The sequence below is a fragment of the Sus scrofa genome, chromosome 1 (genome assembly GCF_000003025.6).
Source record: "Sus scrofa isolate TJ Tabasco breed Duroc chromosome 1, Sscrofa11.1, whole genome shotgun sequence".
Taxonomy (NCBI): domain Eukaryota; kingdom Metazoa; phylum Chordata; class Mammalia; order Artiodactyla; family Suidae; genus Sus; species Sus scrofa.
In genome coordinates, this window is record NC_010443.5 from 203,967,700 (window position 1) to 203,984,230 (window position 16,531).

Below are 16,531 nucleotides of genomic sequence, written 5' to 3' on the forward strand. Positions count from 1 at the left end.
GAGGAATCTCAATGGATCCTGCAGAAATACAAAAAGCCATAAGAGAATGCTATGGACAATTATTTGTCAGCCAATTTGACAATCTAGAATAAATGAAAAACTTTCTAGAGACTTGCAGACCACCAAAACTGAATAAGAAGAAATATATCATTTGAACAGACTGATCATGAAAAATGAAATTGAATATGTAATAAAAACACTCTCTACAAATAAAAGTATAGGACCAGATGGCTTCACAGGCAATTCTACCAAATGATGCAAATGACAAGGGTTTAATCTCTAATATACAAACAACTTATACAACTCAACAGCAAAAAAACCAATAACCATCAGAAAGGGAAACTAAGTAAACAATCCATTTATAATTATACCAAAGTTACCTAGGAATAAATTTCATGGAAATGAAAGATCTATACACTGAAAACTATAAGAGGTTAATGAAAAAAACTGAAGATGACACAAATAAATGGAGATATTTTGTGCTCGTGGATTGAAATTATCAATACTGTTAAAGTGCCCATGCTACTCAAAGCAATCTACAGATTCACTATCTGTAGATTCCTATCAAAATTACAATGGCATTTTTCTCAGAAGAAACAATCCTAAAACCTGTGTGGACCACAAATAACTACAAACAAACAAAGAAACCTTGATTGATTGATTGATTTTCTTTTTAGGGCTGCACCTGTGGCATATGAAGTTCCCTGGCTAGAGGTCAAATGAGAACTACAGCAGCTGACCTATGCCACAGCCACAGCAATGCCATATCTGAGCTGCATCTGCAACCTTTACCACAGCTCATGTTAATGCTGGATCCTTAACCCACTGAACGAGGCTAGGAATCGAACCCGCATCCTCATGCATACTCGTTGGGTTTGTTAATGCTGAGCCACAACAGGAACTACCCAAAGCAAACTTTAGAAAGAATAAAAAAGCAGAAGGCATCACACTCCCTGATTTCAAACCATATTACAAAGCTATAGTAATCAACACAGTATAGTTTTGCATAAAAACAGACACATAGATCAGTAGAACAAAATAGAGAGCTCAGAAACACAGGCATATAGAGTCAACTAACTCACCACAAAGGATCCAAGAATATACAGTAGGGAAAGGACAGTTTCTTCAATAAATGTTGGGAATAAATCTTTAAAGCCACATGCAAAAGAATGACACTGGATCACTACCTTTCACCCAACAACAAAAAAATTAACTCAAAATGGATTAAAGATTTTGAACAGAAGACCTGCAACTGGAAAACTAGAAGAAAACGTAGGTGGAAAGCCCTTTGACATTGATCTTGGCAATGATTTTTTTTTTAAAGCAAAAACAAGTGGGACTCCATCAAACTAAAAAGCTTCTGCACAGCAAAGAAAATCTTCAACAAAATGAACAGGCAGCTTACTGAATGGGAAAAAATATTTGCAAGTCTTATATCTAATAAGGGTTTATCTAAAACATATAAAGAACTCATCTAACTCAATAGGGAAAAAAATCCAATTTAAAAAGGGCAGAGGAGATGAATAGACATTTTTTTCAAAGAAACAAATGGTCCATAGGTACATGAAAAATATACTCAACTTGACTAATTATCAGGAAAATTCAAGTCAAAACCACAGTGAGATATCACCTCACTCCTGTTGGAATGGCTATTATCAGAAAGACAGATATAACAAGTTTTAGGATGTGGAGAAAAGTGAACTCTCGTCAACTGTTGTTGGTGGGAATGTAAATGGGTGCAGCCACTTTGATAAACAGTTTGCAGGGGCCTCAAAAAATTAAAAATATAATCTCATATGAACCAGCTATACCACTTCTGGATATTTACCTGAAGAAAATGAAAACAGATAATTTGAAAAGACATGTGCACCCAAAATCACCACAGCATTATTTATAACAGCCAAGATATGGAGACAACCTAAGTGCCCTCAATGGATGAAATGATAAAGAAAATGTGGTATGTATGTATATATATACACACACACACACACACACACATGCACACAGAAATATCAATCAGCCATAAAAAAGACTAAGTCTTGCCATTTGTAGCAACACTTATGGACCTGAGGGCATCATGCTAAGTAAAATACGTCAGACAAAGACAAATACCATATGGTCTCACTTATATGTGGAATCTAAACAAAACCAAAAAACAAAATAAATATGGAGAACAGACTGGTGCTTGCCATAGGCAGGAGGGGGTGGTGGGAGAGGTGGGAGTGGGTGGGTAAAATAATGAAGGGGTCAAAAGGTTGACATTTCAAGTTATAAAATAAATCATGGAGATGTAATATATAACAGGATGACTATAGTTAATAATCCTATATTGCACATTTTGAAGATGAATAGATCTTAGTTCTCATCACAGGAAGACTTTTTTTGCTATGGTGAAGGATATTAATTAGATTTATTGTGGTGGTCATTTTGAAATGTATACAATTCATTATGTTGTACACCTGAAACTAATATAATGATATGTCAATTATACCTCAATTAAAACTTCAACACCCTAAGGTCTACTCCAGACCTGCTATTTGAGAATTCGCATGTTTAACAAGATCCACAGGTGATTCACATTAAAGCTTGAGCCATACTTGCCTAGAAAGTTTTAGGAGAGGAGTTTGAGAGTGTTTTAGAGGAAGGAAGGGGGAAAGACTTATTTCTCTGTCTTTTAGGAAAAATAATCACTTAGAATGATCAATGTGCACGTCTATGCCCTTGAGTGACCTCAGTGATACAATGCAGAAACATCTCCCAGGTGTAGCCAGGTCTGTTCCCAATTGTAATTTCAGAAACTGCCAATAAGCCTTGAGGACCTAGAAGCAGAGCTGCCTTGGGCTCAGTGAGAGCTATCGGCAGTGGACTTTTCCAGGTAAGAGAAAGATAATATCCCCCAGGAGTGGGAGCATAGGGGAGCTCATGCCCCTTTGATTATGAAGCACATATATTAGGTCGCTGGAATTAAGCAGGGTTTGGTAGAGGCCCCGCAAAGGAGCCGCTGGCTAAGCGTGTTGATTGGCCAGTCTTGAGCATTTTTCCAGACTCACCTGGGACATAAATGACTTATATGTCACAAATGAATTCTGTGACCACATTTCCCCCAAATAACATTGCATCTTCATTAGAGATGGTCCCAGCATATTAATGGCAAGTTCCAAGTGATTGTTTTCCAAAGAACACACTTCAAGGTGGGGATGGAGGAATACAAATGCAGTCATGTGTAGACACCAGTTCCAATAAGTTCAAGTTGCTAACTGTCCTCAAACATTTGGTCACATTATTTAATACAGTTACACAAAGAATTAAGAGCCTTGTGGTTGCTTTGGGATGTTCTCACCAGCCAAGCTTAATGGTATGTTTCAGACACCAACCAATCAGAAACTATGCCTGACTATGTCGTCCTACCCATTAGCACCAGTCTCTGACAAACCGTAACAGCTCTCATCACATGGTTGGTGGGTAATCAACTGATTATCAGTCCTGGCTGGCAGCTCTTTAAGAGGCTTAGTAGGACTCTGGGAGGTTTTGGACACAGACTTTGGGAGAAACAGTATATACAATTATATCATTTTCCTCACCCACCACACCAGATTTGTGTGTGTGTGTGTGTGTGTGTGTGTGTGTGCACGTGCCAACATTCTAAAACAGACAAGGGGTCAGATGAGTAGGACAACTATTCTCTGTCTAGAGGCTCTATTTACCTGCACTGAGGAAAGCCTAGGCCTCTAATTATAACAGGAGTTCCTGACTTGTGCCCAGTCCCACCTGGCCCAGAAATGATGACAGCAATGAGGCCACTCCTGGTACCCCACAGCCCTGGGCTGCTCTGTCATGGCCAGGTGTGTGTCACTGCTCAGGTTTGCTCTTCCCTGAAGAGTCCTCAGTTTGTGTTGGCTTTTCTTCTAAGTCAGAACTAAACATCAAGTTTCCTCTCCAAGTGGAGAGTCACTGTGGTTCCTCCCCACATCCAGCTGAGCCCCTATTTTGGAGCTCTGATGAGCTAACCTGGGACTTTTTGGCTAACCTCCAGCAGAGAACCAAGAAAGGAGTTGTTGGTATCCAGCTAGGCTTCAACTCTTCTTGGCTTGGAACACTGGTTCACTACTCTGGCTTTACATCAGCATCATCTGGGTGGGGTGGAGGTGGGGCTTCTAAAACATGCCCATTTTGGGTCCCACCCCTGAGAAAATGACTTAGAATCACTGGAGAAACTTTAAAAGACTTTGTCCAGGCTGCACCTCCCAGAGGTGCTCTCTGCAACCCAGCTGAGAACCCTGGGTCTAAACCAACACTGCAACTCCCAGATGGCTCTCATCAGAACTTTACATCCCCAGCTCCTGCACAGCTGCTGAGAAAAGGTGGCCACAGAGAAAATGAGTCTCAAGGAGTCACTGAGGGTCTGATGCTGGTCTGAGAAAAGGAAGACCTCAGAGTGGAGGGAAATCAAAAGGAAAGTGTAATGGGTGTGGGAGGTGTGTTAGTGTTATTGAAGAATGGTCAAACACTTGAGGCTTTAGGAAGGGTCCAGAGCAGGGTTAGCTGATTGATAGATGGGAATGTGAAAGATCGATAATCACAGAGGATGTGGCAGTGGTGCCATTTTACTTCCTATTGTGGCAGAACTACACCTTCAGAATATATTTCAGATAAAGCCCTCTCACCTTGAGGAATCTAAAAAAATGTGATACAAGTGATACAAATGTACTTATTTACAAAAGAGAAATAGATTCACAGACAAAAATCATGGTTACCACAGGGGAAAGCATGGGGAAGAGGGATAAATTTGGGATTTGGGATTAAGAGATACAGACTATTATATGTAAAACAGATACATAACAAGGACCCACTGTATAGCACAGGGAACTACATATTCAATGTCTTGTAATAACCTCTAAGAGAAAAGAATCTGAAAAAGAATATACATATGTATGTGTGTGTGTGTGTATGTAAATGTATACATAAAACTGAATCACTTTGCTGTACACCCGAAACACTGCAAATCAATTATACTTCAATAAAAAATAAAAATTAAAAAAGCTCTCTCACCTGGCCCCAGCTGGAGAAGGCCCACTCCACACACAGCTGTTGGTTACAAGCCTGGGTGTCCACTGGCCGTTTGGCGAGCTGTGTGCACATGTCATTGGACATAGGAGTGGAGATCCCAGAAGCTTTCAGCTTCTGGCAGGTCACCCGGCGGGTCTGGACACCTCCCCCACAGCTCCGGGTACAGGCGGACCAGGAAGTCACCATCCACCTGGGAGGAGGAAGAAGAGTCAGGGGAAAGGGTCAAGACACAAGGAGGGGAATGATGTCAGCATCCTCCTGTTCTCACCACACAGCAGATAACTGGGGGGTCCCATCTCCTTTCATGGTACACACTTGGGGTGCTGGGCTGAAAATGCATCCCTCTCAAGATACTGACCTTAAATCCCTGGAAATTGTGAATGTTACCTTATTTGGACAAAGGGTCTTCACAGATAAAGTAAAATATTTTGAGGTGAGATTATGCTGCATTAACTGGGTGAACATCTATCCAGGACATGATCATGTAAATCCTATCATGTGTCCTTGTGGGAGAAAGGCAGAGGGAGATCTGACATAGCAGAGTAGATGGTGGAACCATAGAGGTGGAGGCTGAAGTGATGTGGCCACAAGCCAAGGGACCCCTAGAGCCACCAGAAGTTGCAAGGGTAGAGGAACTGATTCTCTCCTAGTGCCTTTGGAGGAGGTGCAGCATAACCTGCTGACACCTTAATTTTAGACTTCTGGCCTCCAGAACTGTAAGAGAATACATTTCTGTTGTTTTAAGCCATCACGTTTGTGTAACTTGTTATGGCAGCCACAGAAAACAAATATCCTTTGGGCATTACATAAGGAACAGCATCTTGAAAGAGTTTTCTGGAGATCAGTTGCTTGATCTTAACCTTGGCACTCAAAACAGTGAGCTTGCAGATGGAACACTCTGGGGGAGATAGTCCTTTAGCTGGTTATGCTGCACTGTGGCTCTGGTACTTCCTAGAGGCACCTAAGTGTGGGGCAGAGAAGGCGCAGTTTCCTAGCAAAGCCAGATCCAAGCCTGGAGCACCTCCTGACCCTGGCAGTCTGAGTCTCAGTTAAGCCAGGTTTTGTCTGCTGGTACTCACTGTTTTTTCTACCCTGCTATAACCCATGTCTCATTTAATTTTGTTTAATCCCTCAGAAACCTACAAAGTTTCTTCAAGTTTTCTGGAGCAATTTCCCACCTCCAGGAGTGGGAAATTGCTCCAGTCCATAGGCCTTACACCTCTTAGGGCTGCATATGTGGTGAAAGTAAGTTGTTTTCAGAATGTGAGGTTCCAACTGCAGTTTGGATCCTCACAAGTGAGACTGCCCAGGGCTGTGACATATGGCTTTTCTCATAAAGCCAAGCTGTCAGCTGGGAAACACTCTGAAATCCTTGGTCCGTATACAAATGTGGAGGCTTCTCTTGGGATGTTTGAACCCTGGGCTAGTTCTCAAAGATGAGGGGAAGGGACTGCAGTTTGGGAAAGAGAGTGAGAAAAGATTTGGTGCTTTCCAGCCATTTCCTTCAATCAAGAGAAAACATTCTTTAGTTTTACTGCCTAGGAAAAAATTTATCTACACGAAGTGGTTGAAACAGCTACTGGGGTCAAAGCGGGACTTCCCGGTACTGTTCAAAAAGACGACCAGGGTGACATGAGTTTGTGTGCAAAGAACAGGGCTAATGTGCCCAGGGGGCTTGGTGGGGAAACCAGTCAGAGGTGAGCCTGTGTCCATTTCCTAGTTCAGTAGTGGCACATCTGGCTTTCGGGAGAGGCCAGGGCCAGGGAACAAATTCTTCCTGAATGTGGATCTGTGACTTATTTAGTTTGGTGGAACGTCCCTGCTCCAATCACCCCAGAGAGAGATGACTGCGTGCAGATTTCCACCCGGCAGGAGCTGAGCCATTTAGGAAACAGGCAGAAGGTGTTATAAAGCCCCCTGGGGCACTGAAACCCAAGCAGACCCAGCCATTATCTCATTTGCAGAAGTAAATGAGGCTGATTGACTCTGACCATCACCATAGTGAATCAAAAAGTCCCTGGCATGTCCAAGACCTCTTCTTCATTTCACACAGTTTGGCAAGGGCAGTCTTCCAGCCTCTCGTATCCCTGGTGAATGTCAGGCCTGCCTTTCAATCAAGTTTTATTTCCAGATATACATTTCAGCAATTTTTCAGGAGCTGGGGTGGGGGCTTTGAGAAAGGAGAGGTCCAGGCTCTATTACAGTTCAGGAAGGGTATAAAAGGACATTAATCATTCCCGTGGAAGCCTTCCCGTCAGCAAGTCAAACTGCTGATATTAATGAGTGTGTTTCATATTTCATTGAGGCTCTCCTTGGTTTCAGCTGCTTCTTATGACTCAGCTGGCAAAACACAAAGCGGTTGCCTAAGTAGTGGGTGAACGTCCCACAGATAGGTAGTGAAAGGGCGTTTCAGGAGCCAGCCAGTGCCCCCCATCCCCCAGCTCAGGGCACCATGCTGCTGCCAACTAAAACCCATCCATTATCCCTTTAGCTACTGCCTGAACACTGGGCGTGTGTGTGGCACAGTGCTCAGTGGGACTCACAGCTGCTCAAAGTGCAAGGATGGAAGAGGCAGATTGTGAGTGTCATTCTGGGCTACAGGACTCAAATGCAGAGAATATGCCCTTAAACAACATGAGTAGGAACTACACAGGTCTGCTTGTATTCAAATTTCTTTCACTAAATGCCTGCTACAGCACCATATCATCTGTGGTTGTGAAACTGCCGATATTGAGGGCTGACTATAAAGTTATAGGTGGATTTTTAACTGCTCAGGGTTGGTGCGCCTAATCTCTGCCTTGTTCAAGGATCAACTGTAAACCAAAAGCTGAGGTAGCTATGGGAAATGGAAATTTATATCAGCTTTAGCAGGAGGCAACCCTTTGTAGGAGGGAGGATAAGATTTCCTCAACTAAATTGGAGTACTGATTAGCACAGGTATTTATAGTTAGGAGAAATGAGAGGGGTTGGGGTACAGGCTAGTCCTCACTAGCCACTAAGCACTTCAACTGCAAAAATATTTCTGCTCTTACAAACCACCTGAGGAACCAGCTTCTCACTGCAGGAGGGGAGCTCTCTTTTGCCAGGCCTGGGATGCTCCTGGTCCCTGAACAGACCCCTGCAGACCCTTGGGAAACCTGGGAAAGCTTTAACTGGCTCAATGGTGAGGGAACCAATAGGCAGGAAAGGAGGCTTATGCTGTGGTGGAGAGGTTGGTGGATCTGCGCTGATAGGACAGGGCAGTTCCTTGGATGTCAGGCCCCTTACCTGCACTCAGCATCTCTCACTCTCAGAGTGTCAGACAAGGGCTGGTCATGAACTTAGCTAAAAGTCCAGGCATATCCTGGGGAGTGGGCAGCTTGAGCCAGCATCCAGGGCACTCACCGGGAAGGGCAGTCTCTTCGGTTGCAGGCAATTGGCTGCAGAGCAGGGCGTGCCTTCCCCGCACAGTGAGTGGGGTTGACTTCTGTGCTGTTCAGGAGACACCGCAGGCGGGGCTGCTGAACACCCCTGTTACCACAGGAGGCCGAGCAGGTTGCCAGTCTGTCCACAGACCACCAGTAATCTGTCACAGAAGGAGGATCAGAGGTGAAAAGGAGATAGCTTCAATGCCCATGCTATTCCTTCAGAGCAGCTTAGGGTGGGGTGGGTATGTGGGCAAGAGATGCTGTTATGAATGAACTCTGTCTCCATTCCCAACCTATCTAAGCAAGGCTTTGGTTGGCTCATCCATAAAGTGAGTACAATAGCCCTTACCTCATCACACTACTATGAGGACTGGGTATAAGAAATCATAGGACACACACTTAATCAGTGGCTGTAGCTCTTGTATTTTCAAACCTATTTCCTAAAGTAGTTTTTTTTCTTTCTATTGGTTTACAGTGACTTTACTTTTCAACAATGATATAGAAAGATATCAGAGCTACTTAACAGTCACATTTAAAAGTATATATATATGAGTTGGACATTGTACTTGTTAAAGAAAAACAGCATATTCAGAAAAGTATTCATTTATGGGAGATGATGATGTTAGATAGGCAGTTTTCTTTGGATTTTCTCTTTGGGGGTCTGGGACTCACTAGTAGGAAAGCTGTTAAAAATAACTGTGGGCTGGTAAATTTTGAGTGCTTATTTGCAAAGTTGTGTGTTATACATTTTGCAGATAGGTACTGCTTCTGGTTTTCAGCAGAGGATGGCTGGCTGGCAAAAAATGGAACATTTACTTTCCTATTTGGAAAAGCAAATGGTGGGGGAAGATGTTTAAGTGGGAAAGCCCATGTGCTCAGAAAAACCTCCCTCCTTATGTGCTAAACTGGCACACATGGTCTCTTCCCAAGAATCCTCCATTTTAAGATGCATGTAGTAGAATTTAGCTTTTCCTGAAAGTATCATGCACAGGCCACAGGTAGAACCAGTCTATGGAAAACTTAAAAGCATCACTTTAGTTCCTGTAACAAAGCTAGTTTGGATCCCTCTCCCACTGTTTTGGGCTCATTCACTACCCTTTCTTGGGGCAGTGCCCACCCCAAGTCTCTGACCTGCCCATGTGCCTGGAAAGTTAATGTGTGAGTCTGCTTGTGGTCAGGCCATGGGGAAGGTGCTTGGAAAGCACTTAGCATGTGACTGCAATTGAACACTCTCATGGATGATTGGCCAGTCCTGGCACAAGCCCCTATTCTCCAGGGCAGGGGCAGTAACCAAGTGGTTCAGATAAAGAGGTAATTTTAGGCCAACCCAAGAGAGGAAACTTGCATTTTGACAGGCAGCTGTGTGTGCGTGTATGCACATGTGTACACACGTATGCACATGTGCACACACGTATGCACATGTGCACACACACATGCACACACTCTCTACTAATAAACCATCATAAGGGAAACACATTGTTTTGCTATTTGGTGGTATCCTTGTGGTCCTGAGCAGCAGCCACATGACAAGCAGAAGCGCCCATTTATGAAAGTGGCACTGACTTTTCCAGGTTCTGCCGAGATGGAGCCTGGTGGCTCTTCTGAAGAGCCTCATGGTATGGCAACACTGTTGGGCTTCAGTTTTCATGCTCTAGGAACCACTGGAGATCAGACATCACTTTGTTCTTCTAGATAATCCCAAGTAGATTGTCTTGTTCAGGAAGCAAGCCTGGCACCCAATGCCTGAAGGGTTTCTTACCTTGGATCACTAAAGAGGCTTTCTGAACAAGCATTCCTGCCTCATTCTGAGCAAGGCAGCTGAATTCCCCTTGAGACCCTCCACTGAGATTTGCAATTTGGAGAATCTGTCCAGCTGCCAAGATATGATGCATCAGTCCTGTGACATTGGCAATTGGCCGGCCACTGTGGAACCAGGTGATATTGGGAGTAGGGTAACCTTTGATGGGGCAGCCTAGAAGGACAGGAGAGGAGAAGTAAGTAATACAGCCAAAAAGGACACATTCCTGACCAGCTGTTTGATGGTTTCCATGGATCTTGAGGCCATATATATGATGTGGCTTGCCCAGGGCATTTTTCTTATGCTTCTCATTTCCAAGCAAACAGGAGATACACTTACTCTCTGAGATTTTGGGAGGGTGACTTATTCATTCAATTAAATAAAAATTCCTGGGGAACACAAAGTGCCTATTTATGTCTATGCCCCTATAGTAACTTTTAAAAGATGAAGCAATTAAGATTTACTCATTGAACACTTTCTCAATTTAATTAGTTCCTATGCCAATTTTATAGTAAAATAAATCACTTCAAATGCAATGAGTTGGGAAAAACCCACATAGTATATAATAACATTTGAGAAGAATTAAACTTTAATTGGTAAAAATCTGATGTCTGCCTCCATTTTACTCTTTATGTGATTTTCAAGCCAAAATTTTTCAACAGAGACTAGGAAAACAATTTTAAACACTGATCTCATTTTTCTGTAAGTCAAGAGCCTTGGACTTCTGACAACCAAGCCTGCATTGGAAAATACAAAGTTATATTATTTACATAGTCATTGAACATATTTTGCTACATTAAAATTCCAAAGTATTATACTGAGATATGGTATCTACACAAGCCTTTGAGGCAAAGAATTAGTAAAATAAACTGATTACAATTGTTAGAGGAAAGTCATTCCCTCTAAATTCATATTTGCTGAATTTGCTGTTGTGACCTGAGAAACTTAGCTTCAGATAAAATTTATTTGGAAGATTAAAACATGAGAAAAATCATTCAAAATTAAAGATTCTGGAGGTTTTATCTCAGTTCAGTTAAAAACCTATTTGGTGCCTACTGTTCTGGGGACAGTTAGTTAAGACCATCTTTCTTGCAAGGAGATCACAGCTGGTATGGGATAAAAAAGAGCTCATGAATAAAACTGAGCTGTAAGGCAGAAGGTGAGATCAATGAGACACATAGATGGGCACCTGCATGGATGTGTGTACCTACAGATCAGTACAGAGAAGAGATTTTCTAATGTGGACTAGTTCTGTATTCTGGGGACAGCACTGTTAGAATTTGCGTAGGATGGCAGCATTAACACAGGAAAGGTCCTTAGAGATCATCTAGTTTACTTCCAGGGGAGAAAACTGAGGTCCAGAGATCTTAAGAGACTTTCCCAAGATGAAGGGGCAGAGCTTCCATATGACTCTTGTCTTCTGCTCTTTCCCTCATACTTACCACTTGTCTGGCTGGGCACCAACTATTTACCTAGGCACCTTGATACCTCCCTTCCTTTGTCTGCTTACTTCCTACAGCCCTTTGCCGTTTTACATTTTCACTGTGGTTGTGTAGGTTGAAGAGTTGGGAACAGACTACTCTGAAGAAGGGCCCTGGAAAAACGATGCTAAAATCATCCTTAGAAATTTCATTATGGAATATGTTACAGGATCCAATTTTTCACTCCTCCCTATGGGGACTCCCTTTGCCAGGTAACTTTGTGTTGTCTTCCTATAATGGGTGGACTGTACTTCCCCATATTCTGACTTTAGGTTTGGCCATGTGACTACTCTGCTCAATAAAATGGCCACTAACAAACACTAATAGTGAACAATCTGAAAAGGAAATTAAGAAACAATGCTATTTACAAAAGAATCAAAAACAATAAAATACTTAGAAATAAACTAAGCCAGAGAGGCAAAAGACTTGTAAACTGAAAACTACAAAATACTGCTAAAAAATTAAAAATATAAATGAATGAAAAACTATCTCACATTCATGGGTTGGAAGACAATTTTTTAAAGATGTCAACTATTTTAATAAAAAAAAAGATGCATGCAACTTTTTTCATAGCAGCAGTATTTAAAATAGCCAAGACATGGAAGCAACTTAAGTGTCTATGGATAGATGAATAAATAAAGAAGATATGGTACATATATACAATGGAATATTACTTAACCATAGAAAAGACTAAAATAATGCCATTTGCAGCAACATGGATGGACACAGAAATTATCATACTAAGTGAAGTAAGTCACACACAGAGACAAATATTAAATGAGATCACTAATATGTGGAATTTTATAAAAATGATACAAAAGAACTTATTCATAAAACAGAAACAGACTCAAAGATTTCAAAACTAAACTTATGGTTACCAAAGGGGAAATGTTCAGGGGAGGGATAAATTAGGAGGTTGGGATTAATGTAAACACTACTGTATATAAAATAGATAAGTAACCAGGACCTATTGTGCAGTGTAGGGAAACTGACCTAATACTTTGTAATAACCTATATGTTAAAAAATCTGAAAAGGAATGGATATATGTATATGTATAACTGATTCACTTTGCTGTATACCTGAAACTAAGAAAACATTGTTAAGTCAACTATACTCCAATAAAATTACAAAAAAGATGTCAATACTCCCCAAAGCAAACCCAATTCAATCACTATCAAAATATTAATGACTTAAAAAATTGTTTTTGAATAAGTAGAAAAATTCATCTTAAAATTTGTATGGAATCTCAAGGGACCCTCAATAGCCACCAAAACATTCTGCAAAAGAAGAACAAAGTTAGAGGTCTCATACATCCTGATTTCAAAACTTATTACAAAGTTACAGTAATCAAAACAACATGGGACTGGAATAAAGACTGACATGCAGACTAGTAGAATACAAAGAGAACCCAGAAATAAGTTCTCAAATATATGGCCAAATAATTTTCAACACGAGTGCCAAGACCATGTAATGGGGAAAGGATAGTTCTTTTTTTTAAATTTTAAGTGAGAATTGCAACTTTTAAAAAATTTTTATTTACTTATTTATTTATTTTTGCTTTTTAGGAGATTCCCAGGCTAGGGATCAAATCGGAGCTACAGCTGCTGGCCTATGCCACAGTCACAGCAACGCAGGATCTGAGCTGCGTCTGTGACCTACACCACAGATCACAGCAACACCAGATCTTTAACCCACTGAGCAAGGCCAGGGATCAAACCTGCAACCTCATGGTTCTTGGTTGGATTCATTTCCGCTATGCCATGATGAGAACTCCAAGGATAGTCTTTTCATCAGATAAATGGTACTGGGAAAATTGGATATCTACATGCAAAAAATGATGTTGGATCCTTATTACACCATACACAAGAATTACGGATTTAGGACCTAAACATAAGAGTTAAAAGTATAAAACTCTTAAAAGAAAACATAGGGAAAAGCTTCATAATATTCAAATTGGCAGTGATTTCTTAGATATGACACTAAAAGCACAGGCAACAAAAGAGAAAAAAATTAGAGAAACTGGATATCATCAAAATTAAAAGCTATTGTGTATCAAAGGACACTAATGCTCATACCCATTAAGTAGGAGAAAATATTTACAAATGATAGATCTGCTGGATTAATATCCAGAATACATAAAGAATCCTACAACAAAAACAGCCAAATTAAAAAATGAGCAAAACACTCAACTAGACATTTCCCAAATATATGTAAATGATTAATAAACACATGAAAAGATGTTCAGTATCACTAACTGCTATACAAATGTAAATCACAACCTCAATGAGATACCATTTTATATCCTTTAGGATGGGCTACCTAAAAAATAAAGAAAAAAGAGATGAACTAGAATTGGTGAAGATATACATGGAGCCACTATTGAAAATGATATCAAGTTTTCTAAAAGGATTAAATATAATAAAATATAGATTTACTATATGATGCAGAAATTCCATTTCTGATTACATACTTGAAGATCTGAAAACAAAGACTTGAATAGATATTTTTTTATCAATGGTCACGACAGCATTATTCATGGTAGCCAAAAGGGAGAAACAACCCAAATGTCCATCAGTGGATGGGTGGATAAACAAAATGTGATTTGTATGTATGTTGGAATATTATTCAGCCTTAAAAAGGAATAAAATTCTGATATGTGTGACAACATGGATTATACTTGAAAAAATTAAGTGAAGGAAGCCAGAAAAAAGAAAAATATTGTATGATTCTCCTTATATCAGATATCTAGCACAGTCAAATTCATAGAAACAGAAAGTAGAATAGTAATTACCAGGGGCTGGGGGAAGGAGGGTATGGTGTATTATTATTTAATGCATATAAGTTTCAGTTTAGGATGATGAAAAAGTTCTGGAGATAGATAGTGTGAGGTCGTACACCAATGAGAATGCAATTAATGCTACTGAACTGTACACTTAAAAATGATTAAAATAGTAAATTCCATGTTAAGCATATTTTACCATAACAAAAGAGAAGAGGTTGCAGATGTGTAGGTGTACCAGTTTTAATCCCAGACCTCAAGAGACCTTGTGAGTTACTGCCTGTGCTCTTGTGTCTCTGCCATCATTGTAGAAGAACATGCTTGGACCAGCCTAATGATCCCAAGGGGAGGATGAAAGAAATGAGAACAGTCAAGTCACTCCACCCAAACCCTGTTTAGATCAGCTGAACTAAGATTGGTGAGAAAAAATGATTGTTATTTTAAGCTACTGAGTCTTGGGTTTATTTTATTTATCTATTTTTATTAAAATTTTTTTTATTATAGTTGATATGCAATGATTTGTCAAATTCTGTTGTACCAACAAAGTGACCCAATCACATATATTTCCCTGGGCTGTATGGTAGGATCCCATTGCCTATCCATTCCAGGTATAATGAATAGTTTGCATCCAAAAAACCCCCAAATGCCCACCCAACCCACTCCTTCCCCTTTTCCTCTGGGAATCCCAGGTCTGCTCTTCTTGGGTTTATTATAATGCAGCCCTCTTTTTTTCCAGGGGAAGTGTGGGTGTGGGGGGATAGGTAACAATACACTCAGGGAATAGAGGCTTCCAGATCTCCTTGGCCCAGGGAGCTAAGGCTTCTATTTCAGTGGAGTTTCCACCTGGGTGCTAACCTGGCTCTCACCTGAGCAAGCTCCCCACATGCTTCTGGTGGCATTTAGGCTTCTATTTGCCATGAGGTCCATGGTGGTTACTCTGCATTCTTGCTATGAAATAGGAGTGGGAATGGCCTTGGGGAGGGGTGTATAGAAATCCATCCACTGGGAATCTCCAGGACCAGCAGCACACACCCTCTCTAATCCCAAATGTAGTCTGGAGCCAGATGAGGGTTCCCTTTTATAAGAGGCAGGAAAGCTGTATGTTTATTTAGGCAAACAGCATGATTTCAAAAGTGAAGCTTGAAATAGGTACAGCTTTTCAGACTTACTGAAATAGACAAATATGTCTTCCTCTCATATCTGCTTTAAAGAAAATAAAAAGATATCATATGCTGTTGAGATGCTGGCTCCATGAATCATTTTGTGTGGACAGAGACCTGATGAGGCAGACTTGATTACAAATTGAAAAGTAAGAATCTTGCTATTCCCAAGGAGACAGGTGATATGTGGCTAGGGCCTTTCTCATATTTATTCCTAATCTTTTCCAGCTCCATCAGGATTGATTTTCAGAGAGACTATTTAGGAAGGAAAAGGAGTGGTAGCAGCCATAGTCTGTTTTCTATAGCTGAAAAAGTATCTTGAAGCCAGAAATCTTAGCTAATGTAGAGGGATATTTGCATAACAATTACATTCAAAATCCTCCCTCTCTCCTGAAATCAGAAGTCATAGGGAATAGCCAAGGTACCTCTCTTAAACCACCTGGGTCTTGCATCTTGGACATATTTCCATGACCTTCTACCCTGGGTCTCTTGGTGAAGCATGAGAGCTGCCATGGATGTGGAATTCTTGAAACTCAACTTGAGAAAGACTCTTGAGCAACAGAGACTAAGACTTTAGGTTTTTGAGAGGTTGCTTTCATAGTGATGCCTCTCATTCTGAAACCAATCAGGGTGAAGATCTGTTTGGCAGAACTTTCTTTAAGAAAAAGCAGTTTTTAAAAAAAAAAAAAAAAGAAAAAGCAGTTTTGTTACTTTCAAATGCAGTTACACAGATACATGACTCTCAAAGAAAGCTAGAGTTTTTAAAATTTATTTTTATTAGAGTACAGTTGATTTACAGTGTTGTGTCAATTTCTTCCATATAGCACAGTGACCCAGT

General features: G+C 40.7%; 1 protein-coding gene across 3 annotated transcripts in view; it reads right to left on the minus strand.

The window, feature by feature from the left end:
• ADAMTSL1 (ADAMTS like 1) overlaps positions 1-16,531 on the minus strand; it is a 1,007,583-nt gene that overhangs the window by 31,046 nt on the left and 960,006 nt on the right. For all 3 annotated transcript variants that reach the window (XM_021074260.1, XM_021074267.1, XM_021074276.1), the window contains 3 exons: positions 10,234-10,446; positions 8,452-8,632; positions 5,050-5,257 (listed from right to left, as the gene is read on the minus strand). In XM_021074260.1, the coding sequence (XP_020929919.1) occupies positions 5,050-5,257; positions 8,452-8,632; positions 10,234-10,446 (602 nt within the window). The remainder of the gene's footprint in view (positions 1-5,049; positions 5,258-8,451; positions 8,633-10,233; positions 10,447-16,531) is intronic.